Source organism: Lissotriton vulgaris, chromosome 5 (genome assembly GCF_964263255.1).
Source record: "Lissotriton vulgaris chromosome 5, aLisVul1.2, whole genome shotgun sequence".
In the NCBI taxonomy this organism is placed as follows: Eukaryota; Metazoa; Chordata; class Amphibia; order Caudata; family Salamandridae; genus Lissotriton; species Lissotriton vulgaris.
The window spans coordinates 739,623,134-739,635,617 of NC_141693.1; the positions used below are offsets into that span (position 1 = coordinate 739,623,134).

A 12,484-nucleotide genomic window follows, 5' to 3' on the forward strand; every position below is an offset into this window, starting at 1 on the left:
GCAGATGACACCCAAATCGTGGTGGCACTGTCCTCCCCCTAACAGCCAGGAGGTCTCACATTTCTGTGACTGCATGTCAGCTATGGGTAACTGGATGAAGCTGAATTGTCTTGAGGTTGAACTCAACCAAACTCAGGACGTTATGTTTGGAAATACTCCCTCCCTGTGGTCATCTCATTGCTGGCCTGAACAACTCAGTTGTCTCCCAACTCTAGTACGCAAAGCCAGAAATCTTGGTTTTATTATAAATAACAGACTCACCTTTGGACCTCAGGTTAATCTGATCACCTCATCCACTTCTTATGTCCTAAGGATGAATAAAAAGATTCTCTCCGACATCCCAGCCTCAGCGAAAGAAAATGTGATCACAGCGCTTATTCTTTCTAAGATAAATGATTGTAATGCCTTATACCTTAATGTGCAGCAGCACCATCTAAACAAGCTGCAGGTTCTGCAAAATGCCGCTGCCAGAATGATCACAGCGAGTCCCAAATGTCATTCAGCAGCTCCAGCCATCAAACACTTGCATTGGCTGCCCGTAAAATAACGAGTCAAGTTTAAGGTTCACAAAGCCTTGCACTGAATTCCTTAAGCACTCAAAAACATGTAATAAATAGATTTCAGGAAAACCAACAGGAGAGGCCGGAATTGTATCAGATCTACAGCCCAGGAATAGAATGCACTTCCTCTTTGCATTAGATCAATTCCAGATCTTCTTCAGTTTAGGAAGAACCTCAAAACATGGCTGTTTCCATTACCCATCGCATCTCAATCTCTACTTTCTTGGATCATAGCACCTTGACAACTTCGGGTAATTGCTTGAGCTGAATAAATCCCTATTACATAACATAACATAACATAACATAACATAACATAACATAACATAACATAACATAGGGTGTAAAGAGTTAATCTAATAGCGGGCCAATGGCGCATCTGGATTACAATCATGGCGACCCAGAAAGAAAATTCTCAATTGAGTTCTTTGAGAGCGCCTAAGGAATATACTGGTGCTATACAAGAGTACACAATTAATAATGTAAAAATATAAATGTCAAGAATTCAGTTGCAATTAGATTAATGTTTCACTTTTGGTTCCTGATGGAGGACAAGACCAAAATACTTAAGAATGATTAAAACAAAGAAACTCACCTCTCTGGGGCCGATGAGCATGGCATGGTCCTCTCCTAAAACAGCAGCATAGTAAGCTACATTTTGATTCATTACTTCATCATTGGGAAAAAATAGCAGAAAGGTTTTGGCACATTCAATAGCCTTCGTGTAATTCTCCGCTGCAAAAAAATAAAAATTACAAATTTAATAATAATAAAAAGCATCATTCTGCCAGGAAATAATGGAAGAATGCATTGTTTAACTTGCCAAATAAAATATCAAACATTTTGCAAGAACAGCCAAAGTATAATTTTTAGACTGGTACAGAGTCTGTTGGCAGACCAGAACCAGCAGTCCCATTCTGTGAATAGTTGTGAAACTCATGTAAAATTAATCGATGTTTGATGCAACAGGAAAGAAGCAGTTTAACAGAAAAAGGAAAACAAAAAAAATCACATTTATTAGGAGTTGAAGGGAAAGACTGCCCTAGGAGCAGGCACATATAGACAGCAAACAAATAAGCCAGCCAGAGAAACAAGAGGTAGAAATAAACTGAAGGCTCAAACCAATCGTAAACAAGAATTCAAGTGGTAGAGTAAACATGGCGACAGGATTAATGTTTCGTCAGATCACTGACTGATGTGTATGGAAATTAGTCGACTTTGGGCCTGCTAAAGTTTGGTGGACAGAGTAGTGTCCGCGGGGATGGCAGTGAACATTACCTCAGCCACCCGGAGGGCCCACAAAAAGCTGAATTTGGAGATTACCACCAGCCCAGTGGTCCTCACTGTACATTGAAATCAACTGCTATCACGGCAGTTCCTTTCAATGTGCTAAAAGTTTGGTGTATGGCCGCCATCGGTTTTGATGAAAGTACACCAAACTAATGACAAAGGGAAACTGAGGGGCTAACTAATGGATATAAAAAAATAGATTCTTTCTGCAGTCTAGCGGAACTATGTAGAAAATGCTTCAAGAGCAATTGTTAGAACTTTTTGAGGGGGATAGATCATTTGTAGGGTGTTGTAGATTTAAATTACTTTTAATTCTCCGGTATGTTATGCCTACCTACGTAAATGCAGATTTTTAGGGTGGTGAAACAGCTCATTAAAAACTACAGTGTAAAGTAACTTTGTGGTGGTTTTTAGGTAATAAAATGCCTTTAAGACATATTTGAATTTTCGTGCACATTGCCGAAGGATTGATTTAATCCTGGCATCAACTTTAATCTTAAAATCCAATTAAACAATTATCCGATATATGCTGCAATTCCAATAAATTTTAGTGGTGTCTGGGAGGGGAAAGGTAGAAGAAGAGGTGTAGTAATTGGACCATTCCTTTTTAGGGCTCGCCTTTCCTATTCCGCAGGAATAGGAAACGAGCCCTAATGCAGTCAAACCATACTTCAGGCCAAGCAAGGGCTCTCCAGCGGATTTTCGGAAGTGCACGCCTCGTGCACGAGCTTGCCGCCTGCCTCCGCCCACATCAAAGCCATCTGTTGCTTTGCGCTCGGCATCAGGCCGGCACTTCTCCTCCCCTAATTATTGACTGCATGGCCGGCCGGCACATCAAAGGCTGCTGCTCCCCATGCGTCTTGTCTATTTTCTGCTCTCTCGTTGTTACTCGGGGACTGCTCTGCCAAGCAACATCGCCGTGAGCCAAGAAATGAATTCACTTCCAAATCAGTGTTGAGTGCGTAACTTTTAAAAAATTTAATTTCGAGGTGCCCTTTACATTTCCTTTCTGCTGTGTCTGTCACCCTCAACTTGTTCTGTTCCAGGCGCTTTCTCCCCAGGCCACTTAATGGAATGCGTGATTTTGCATAAAGCCCTCCTACCGTGCCTTGCTAACTAACACTGGGTGGCAGTGAACAACAGATCGAAGCAATCTGACGGAGCCAACTATATTTTGAGTTTACCCCAACTTCCGTCTGAGTGCCGGTTTCATTACCATACGAAAGACAACAGCCAGCACTCCCGCTCGTGTCAAAACACACCAGAGAGCACTTTATATAGAGGAGTCCAGCAAGTGTCGTAACCAATTACAATTTAGCACCATATGTTTCATTTCGAGTTCAAACACTGATTATATAGAGCTATCCAGGGGATGAAAGACAGTCTGTTAATTCCAAATGGTCTTGGCATTTTTTTTTCTCGATCTGCTTGCTTCCCTCTCTCAATCTGCTTCCCCAAACAGTGTACATAACTCGCCATTCAAACGCCCCCGTCGTTTGCCTGCTCCGTCCTACCTTACCTCTTCTACAGACCCCCTGCCATTTTCTGTATGACCTGATTGTTGAATGCTCAATGTCTACAAACCTCCCAGCATCCTGGCCATTTCTACTTTCATTACCCACTCCTTTATCTGCCTTTATGGAGGCCACTCTCGCACCACCACAACCCAATTTAAAACTTTGTGGCACCCATGCAGGACCACGCTTTTCTCTGCTTGCCTTCCATCCCTGCCATCTCCAGCCTCCCACCTGATTCTAACTCCCCGCCCACCCTTTCAAAACACGGCCAAATTTAACTCCGTGCAGTGGTTTTTATTAACGGTTGAGATCGTCTTGAATAGATGCATGAAAATCGCTTCTTTCTCGTCTTAAGACAGAGTTGGAAAATCCCAGTGAATTTACGGTTAATATTCCTTAGCAGTTACAGCAGTTACAGTAGTAACAGCGCTTTCATTAGGTACGCACAAAGTGCATACTTATTCAAACACGGCTCACCATTTGTTCTATGTGTGTATTTAGTCACGGCTCCAAGCGCCCGCGCCTCCTGGAACCCACTGCCCCCTTTGCCTTAACACTTCCACACACGGTTTATACACTTCGCGCATTTCTTCTAAATGCTGGGTCATCTCAGGTCGGGTGGCTGAGGAGGAGTGAGGTGCATTCAACGAGAATTCCAAACCTCATTTTCCGGCTCTTGGTTCTAAGCACTCAGACGCTGCATTGTTGGAGTTGGAGTCAATAAAACCCAAAGCTAGAAAAAAGGCACGTTGGTATCAAAAGCAAAAGCAGATTTTCAAATCTTTTGAACTTTTTTTTTTACAGACCTGCAGTTTGGGTTAAACAACTACTAAATCATACGTGTGAAGTTAGGTCATGTGAGCAGCCAGCGACTTCTCGGCGCATTCTTTTTAAACCCATATCTACCAATCTTGAGAAAATTCTGCATTGCGTTAAAAGGAAGTTTAACGGGTTAGAAGCAACCATGATGATGGTCAACAAACGTGTACATTTTGAGCATCAGTTACATGAAAGTGATAAACCTTTCGCATAGGCCTTTCGCGCCGGGACACTTCCGGGTATCTGTGCGCCCTACAAATGTTCATTAACATAATATAACATAAATTAGGGATGAGCGTGGCAGCTCTTAAGAAACAGACGGGTTCGTTCATATTGGGCACTCTCACAATTTCGTATTCCTGTATTCTAGACTGGCCTTTGTTTGTTAGCGCAGCAAACCATGAACTGAAATACCGGAGGTGACAAAGAGAACTTGCCTCCTGAACCGTAGCCCATGTCGACACCGAAATGAAACTAAAACTATATCCAACTAACCAATATTTTATAATTTCAGTTGGAACTTGCGGTCTGGGGCTAGACAATTCAAGATGTCTGAAGCCATTCCTATCAGCCCCATTTCTTTCCCTAGACCCTTTCCTTATCTTGTTCCCCTGGGGACAGTTTAACACCTTCTTGTACCTATGAATGGCAGGTAACAAGCGCATCAGAAACACAAAAGAGGCAAACGAGGTCAGTTATGAACACATTAAGGAGGCTGGGGCTCTTGTCAGCCATGATTTCCTACACCATGGGGCCACAACGCAGGGTGACCTGATGAATAGAGACACGTAATTTCCATTTGAATATGTTTGCCTGCCGCCCTTGGGTACTACCTGCACTTCGAAGTGCCAGATGCAAGGTATGAATAGTACTAAATACAAATAAGATATCCGAGCTTGAATGGCGTCAAATGACACGCCTGAATACACCACAGAGTAACACTTGCATGCCTCGAATCCTATCAGACATGGCTAGGGACTGTCATCGAGTACGTTTTATTATTTGAGACTAGTTCAAGAAGTGGCTGCAAAAATATAGCTCAGTGGCATTAGCACAAGTTGTATAGGGTGTCCACAACCTACAGAGCCTTTTAGCTTGGCGTTCCCAAAACCGGGGTCGGAAAATGCTGTGGATATACCAAGTACCATTGAGTAGCATACTGAAACAATAACGGCTTTTATTTTTGTCAATTTGTTTACAGTAGCAAATGAATGGCACCCATGTGACATCGTTCAATTACTGCTTCCAAGAATATTTCTTGACGCGTGAAATGTGGTGAAAGAGCGTTCAAATCCAGTGACGGTACTTGGGCAACATTCAAGCTGAGCCTGAAACCCACTCAGTTATAAATGTATAGAAAGTCAGAAATATTTGGAAATTCATTTCCACGCGTCTCTGTACTTCGGATATTTAGACTTATTATTTTATACGTAGTGCAAAAAGTGTTGAAAGACACTTAAGTGTTAAACATTAGAAAGTGAGTGCGCAGGGAGAACATTTTTAGGTTGGAAAAATAAACTTTTCAAATACTTGTATGAAATCACCACAATGAGGAGTTAGGGAACAGAGCCATGTGCCAGGAGTATATGTGAATCCCACTCCTATGTCCGTAATTTAGGCAAATTGTAAACTTTGCTTAGTTACGCTTATAATTTTTTGAATGGAATAACTGGTCAAAAATGTGTGCTGTCCAGCAGCGTTTGCGACACAGTTCGTTGTTTGCCACTTTGTATGTTGTGATTCCTCGTCAGGAAGTAAGAAACATCCAATGTTTGGACATGCATAAAAAGATTGGCTCTGAGGACAGATCTTTGAGGAGTGGGTTCACAGTGTAAAGGAAAGCCACAAAGAAAGGCTGAAAGACCTATCTATCTATCGCCCTCACTCTATCGCCATCACTCTATCCATCTATCTATCGCCCTCACTCTATTTATCGCCATCACTCTATCCATCTATCTATCGCCCTCACTCTATCTATCGCCATCACTCTATCCATCTATCTATCGCCCTCACTCTATCTATCGCCATCACTCTATCCATCTATCGCCCTCACTCTATCCATCTATCTATCGCCATCACTCTATCCATCTATCTATCGCCCTCACTCTATCTGTCTATCTATCGCACTCACTCTATTTATCGCCATCACTCTATCCATCTATCGATCACCATCACTCTATCCATCTATCGATCGCCATCACTCTATCTGTCTACTTGTCTATCTGTCTATTTGTCTATCTGTCTACTTGTCTATCTGTCTACTAGTCTATCTGTCTACTAGTCTATCTGTCTACTAGTCTATCTGTCTACTAGTCTATCTGTCTACTAGTCTATCTGTCTACTAGTCTATCTGTCTACTAGTCTATCTGTCTACTAGTCTATCTGTCTACTAGTCTATCTGTCTACTAGTCTATCTGTCTACTTGTCTATCTGTCTACTTGTCTATCTGTCTACTTGTCTATCTGTCTATTTGTCTATCTGTCTACTTGTCTATCTGTCTACTAGTCTATCTGTCTACTAGTCTATCTGTCTACTAGTCTATCTGTCTACTAGTCTATCTGTCTACTAGTCTATCTGTCTACTAGTCTATCTGTCTACTTGTCTATCTGTCTACTTGTCTATCTGTCTACTTGTCTATCTGTCTACTTGTCTATCTGTCTACTTGTCTATCTGTCTACTTGTCTGTCTGTCTACTTGTCTGTCTGTCTGTCTACTTGTCTGTCTGTCTGTCTACTTGTCTGTCTGTCTGTCTGTCTGTCTACTTGTCTGTCTGTCTACTTGTCTGTCTGTCTACTTGTCTACCTGTCTACCTGTCTACCTGTCTATCTATCTATCTATCTATCTATCTATCTATCTGTCTATCTATCGCCCTCCCTCTATCTATCTATCACACTCACTCTATCTATCTATCACACTCACTCTATCTATCTATTGCATCACCACAGCATCACTCAGCACCACCACAGCATCACTCAGGGGCACCACAACATCACTATGTGCTACCGCAACATCACTGAACGCCACAGCATCACTCTTCGCCACCACAACATCACTCAGCGCCACCACAGCATCAATCTGTGCAACCATTCAACAACAACTGGTACCAATATGTTCTATCAATGTTTCAAGCTTTATTACAAATGTCACAAAAAGATGTTAATATTTCACTTCTGTTCTTGGAGTTTCGTCACAATAAGATACACTGAACATAATCTTCACAAAAGTTATTTACAAAAGTTTAAACTATTGCCATTATAAATTACAATAACTTTAATTTAAGTATTAATTATTCAAAAAAATTAAAAGCCATTGTTATTTGTAATATCAATACATCTAAGTCACGTAAATACAACACATATTGCATTACAAATGCTATAGGCTTCACATTTGCGAAAGGTAAAACTACTGGCATTGTGAATGACAAAGCTATTAATTTTGCTATTTTCGAAACCAACACATAAATAAAAAATGTGTCATTTACAATACCAATAGCTCAAACTTTCCTAATGCGAGACTTATTGCATTGCAAATGCTTGTTGTGAAGGCCTTTGCCTGATTTGTTTGCTGTAGGTAACTGCGGAGCATTGTGAGGTTATTAAGAATTTACCTTCATGGTAAAGGCTTTGTTGGGAAGGATTAAAAGCCTTCTTCCTGAGCCATTATCTCACCTACAAGAACGGTTGAAAATCACAGACGTCACTGCAGCAGATTTTCAGATGTTAAAGGCAATACATACACAGGCAGGAGTAAAATTCCTATCGCCTAGCAACCAGAGTATAATGTTTAAGGTCAAAGGTAATACGTTTTTATGATTAATTTGTCCGACGGACAAGCAGTCCCAGACCCTTTGGATGCCAGATTAAAGTACTAATCTGTTACAGTATTGTGGTCACTAAAGAATGATTTATATATGTAAAAGCAAGTTAGCAGGTTTGCACGGACCCACAGGGGGTTTCAACCCTGATACAACTGTTCTCCACCTTTTTCTGCCAAACCCTGAAATAAAATGAGCATATTAAGAGAGGCTACTATCAGAGCACTGACATAATGTGAAAGCTGCCATGAATTGTCAACTCATTATATGGCACTAAAGGGACACATTTATTTTTGGGACAAGTAGATTTGTAACGCTTTGCATCCCTTGGGCATGTAAATATTTTATAAAATCCGTTAGTAGCCCCAATGGCTAACACAGCGTTACTGGCAAACGTTTCAGTCCGGCTAACTTTTGAATAAGCCTAATAAAATGGTTACTTGAACGTATCAAATTAATCATGCCATTAAACACACCTTGATGCCAAAGTTGAATTTAATGACACTTTTAAGGAAGGACAACTTTTAGAAAGTTTTAACTGTGATCCTGATACACAAGGACGTTACTGGAAAAATTGGTTTTGGATTGGTATCTATGCGCTAAATGCAAGGTTTAGCTAAAAAAAATCAATTTAAAAAAAAATGAAGGTGAAGTGACTATTGACTAGATAATGGATAATGTCTGGAAAAGACAAGACAAGGCCCTCATTCATTTTTTTTTTTTGATTTCAATAAGATTTTATTGAGAAAGAATGTTCCAAGTAATAAAAACCAAGTACAATAGAGGTGATACATTCTGACATAAGTGAAAAGGAGAAGCATATACATCACTTAAGAAATAAATAAAATGAATGTAAATAAAATTAAGTTGGGAGTATGAACCAATATCGACTGTCAGTAATCGAAAGCAAAGCGTATCACTCTCTAAATTGAGGAAGGGGACAAGGGAAGAGGTAGAAGAAAAGAAAGGAAAAAAGAAAAGAATGAAGAGAACGCAGCAAAAAGAGAGAACGGGATGAGAGGACAGGAAAGCAGAAGAAGAGACACAAGAAGGATTCCCACATGAGCGACCCAATACACTACACAGAACAAGCAACAATTAGACAGACGGATCAACAGGAAATTGAGGTACTAACCCTTTCGAGGAGAGTTCCATATAGTCATCCAAGGCTTTCCAAACCCCTTTAGAGATGGAAGGCGACAGGTGTGCTAGATCTACTGATGTGTGGGCACTGCGTAGGAAGGATACCCACGCCCACGACGTATGGTAAGAGACAGACGAAAAGGATTTCCATTCCATAAGAATGATTTTAACCGCTACAGTTAAGAGAAGATCTAGCAGTTGTAATTCTATCGGTTCTAAAGGAAGAGGAGTAGGAGCAGCCAAGGGGCCTAGTAGGACTATAGGAAAGGAAAGCTGGAGTTCAATATTAAAAATAAGGGATAAATGTTGCTGAATAAGGTCCCAAAAAGGTTTAAGTAGGGAACAATGATAAAACATATGTGGAAAATCACCTGTCACCAAGCCGCAACTCCAGCAAAGGTCGTCGTCTTTAAGGTTGAGCGAATGAAGACGCGCAGGCGTCCAATGTAGAAGATTGATCGAGAAAAATTTAGATTGCATTAGGGAAGGAGCTATTTTATTACGGAGAGCTAATTTACCAATGGATTGCCAAGCTTCGGATGAGATATGATCTGTGATGTTGTGGTCAAAATGGCGCGACCATTTTTGTTGTGCCACCGTCTGTTCAGGAAGCGAAGTGGAAGACAAAAACTTATAAATTTTGGAAGCAACATGACCAGCTTTGAGCCAAATGTGGAACAGCGAAATGGTGGAGGAGGAGGGGTGAAGACGAGTTTTAGAAACAGCAACCTTGATTTTCAGAAAGGTATAGAAGTCAAGATTTGTTAAAGAGTGTTTATGTGCTAAGGTAGAAAAAGGGGAAGGGTCACCAGAATCACTATATAAATGTTGGACAAGAGAGATTCCTTTTGCAGCCCAGTAGGACATGAGGGTGGGAGAAATAGTAATCTTGATTTTGGAATTTCTCCAAATAGAAGACCACCTTGTTTTATGCAAAGGAATTGCCATTTTCCTATCTAATTTTTTAATTGCAGTAATCGTATCAATAATGATAGAGCGGGAAAACAGAATATGCAAAGTGGATGTAGTACAAAAAGAGGCAAGTGGCAAAGGTGATGCTAGTTCCTGTTCTATGAGTATCCAGGAGGGGACATGACGAGTTGGAGGAGAAAACCAAAAGGCACCTTGAGAAGCCAAGAAAGCAGTCTGGTACTTCTCCCAGTCCGGAAAGTTACATCCACCCATATCGCAAGGTCGACGTAAATATTTATATGCTAATCTAGCTCGTTTGCCATTCCATAAAAATTTAGAGGTGAGAGCATCAATTTCTCGAAAAAAGGAATCAGATAATTTAAGCGGAAGCATGGAGGAAACAAAATTAATAATCAGCGTGATCATCATTTTAAGGGTTTGTAAACGACCCCACCATGAGATATGCTTTGGAGACCACGTATCTAGAAGACGACGTACTTTGGTAATAGTCTGAGATTCATTATAAGCAACGGTGGAATGCAGAGTAGAACAGAAATAAATTCCCAGATACTTGAGATGTGTAGATTGCCATTTAAAACCAGCCGAGCCCATATGAGCAGGAAAGCAATAGGCATTTAAAGGGAACATCTCCGTCTTATCTTTATTTAGAGCATATCCCGATACCGTTGAAAACAGGGATATGGTGTCAGAAATAGCAGGGATGGCCAAGGCGATATCATCTGAAAAAATAAGAACATCGTCAGCGTATGCGGCAGTTTTAAGACAGTGAGAACCAAAAGAAAAACCTTTAATATTAGGATGTAAATCAATCAACCGAAGAAGAGGATCAATAGATAATAAAAATAAGAGTGGGGAAAGGGGACAACCTTGTCTTGTGCCCTGGCAAAGATTAAAAAATGAAGACGTGGCACCATTAACTCTAATGTTAGCTTTAGGTTGGGAATATAAAGACATTACCATATTAATGAAGGAATCTCCAAGGTTATGAGCACATAGGACAGCTCGAAGGAATGGCCAAGAAACCTTATCGAAGGCCTTTTCTGCATCAAGGGCCAAGGCCGCGGCCGGGAGTTGGGAACGTTTGGCAGCACCGTTAATATGACAGAAAGTGCGGATATTGTCCCTTGCCAGACGACCCTTAACAAAGCCAGTTTGGGAGGGATGAACCAGGTGGGGAATAAAGTATTCTAAGCGCTTAGCCAGGAATTTGGCAAAAATCTTTGCTTCCATATTTAGGAGCGAAATAGGCCGGATGTTTTTAGGATCAGAGTGGTCCTTTCCTTCCTTTGGAATCACAACTATGGTGGCTTCAGCAGCCGTACCAGAAACAGAACCATCCTGAACAAAAGAATTAAAAACCGAGTGTAACTTAGGGACAAGCAACGGAAGAAAGGTTTTATAAAATAATATTGGATAGCCATCCGGGCCAGGGGCTTTCCCCGAACGGGTGGCCTTGATCGCTGCAACAATTTCCTCGGGAGAAATAGGTTCGTTCAGGATGGAGCGATCTTCCTCAGAAACTGACTGAATTGGAACCGATTTTAAAAAATCTTGACACTTGTCAAAAGAGGATTGGTTAGAGGGGGTATATAGTTTGTTATAAAAATCGCGAAAAACTTCCAGAATTTCCTCCGTTTGAAACTTTTTAGAGCCAGTGTGATCTGTAATAGAAGAAATTTGTGAGGACTTAGAAGAGAAATCTTGAAATTTTAGTGTAGCAGCCAAAAGTTTCCCAGCCCGATTCTTCAAAAGTAACTTTTTGGACTTTTGTGCTTGGACACCAATATGAGCCCGTTTTGTAACAATCGTATTATATTTGTATTTTAGAAGCTTTATTTGTTGTAGACTAGTGGGATCTTTGGTGTGTCGAAAGGAAGCTTCTAGAGTTTTGATTTCAGATGATAAGTCAGTAAGTTCTTTCTTAATAGCAGAATTACGTTTGGACATACATTTAATGACTTGGCCCCGAAAAGTGCATTTAAACGAGTCCCAGAGAATTATTGGAGAAGAAACAGAATCCTCGTTTTCACGGAAAAAAGTATCAATATCTGTAGAAAATTTCGCCACTTGAGAGGGGTCATGTAAGACTTCAGCGTTTAATCTCCATGAACGACCACGTGGTTTAGGAGCAAAGGAAGACAGCGTAAAGGTGACCGCGGCATGATCAGAGATGACAATGGGGTGTATAAGCGGAGAAGAAGAAGAGGAGACAAGAGAAGAATGAACTAGGAGATAATCAATACGAGAAAAGGAGGAGTGCGGCGAGGAGAAGAAAGAGAAATCACTACCAGTGGGATTATGAAGACGCCAGATATCTTGAAGATGAGAAATGGAACACATGTTAAGCATTTGTTTGTGTGCTTTTGGAGGACGAAACTGAAATGCAGAATTCCTGTTTAAAAGAGGATCCA

The 12,484-nt window shown here is 40.8% G+C and overlaps 1 protein-coding gene across 1 annotated transcript in view; it reads right to left on the bottom strand.

Moving 5' to 3' along the window:
- P3H1 (prolyl 3-hydroxylase 1) overlaps positions 1-12,484 on the bottom strand; it is a 227,291-nt gene that overhangs the window by 125,938 nt on the left and 88,869 nt on the right. The window contains exon 5 of the mRNA XM_086922172.1: positions 1,153-1,292. Coding sequence (XP_086778298.1) covers positions 1,153-1,292 — 140 coding nt within the window. The remainder of the gene's footprint in view (positions 1-1,152; positions 1,293-12,484) is intronic.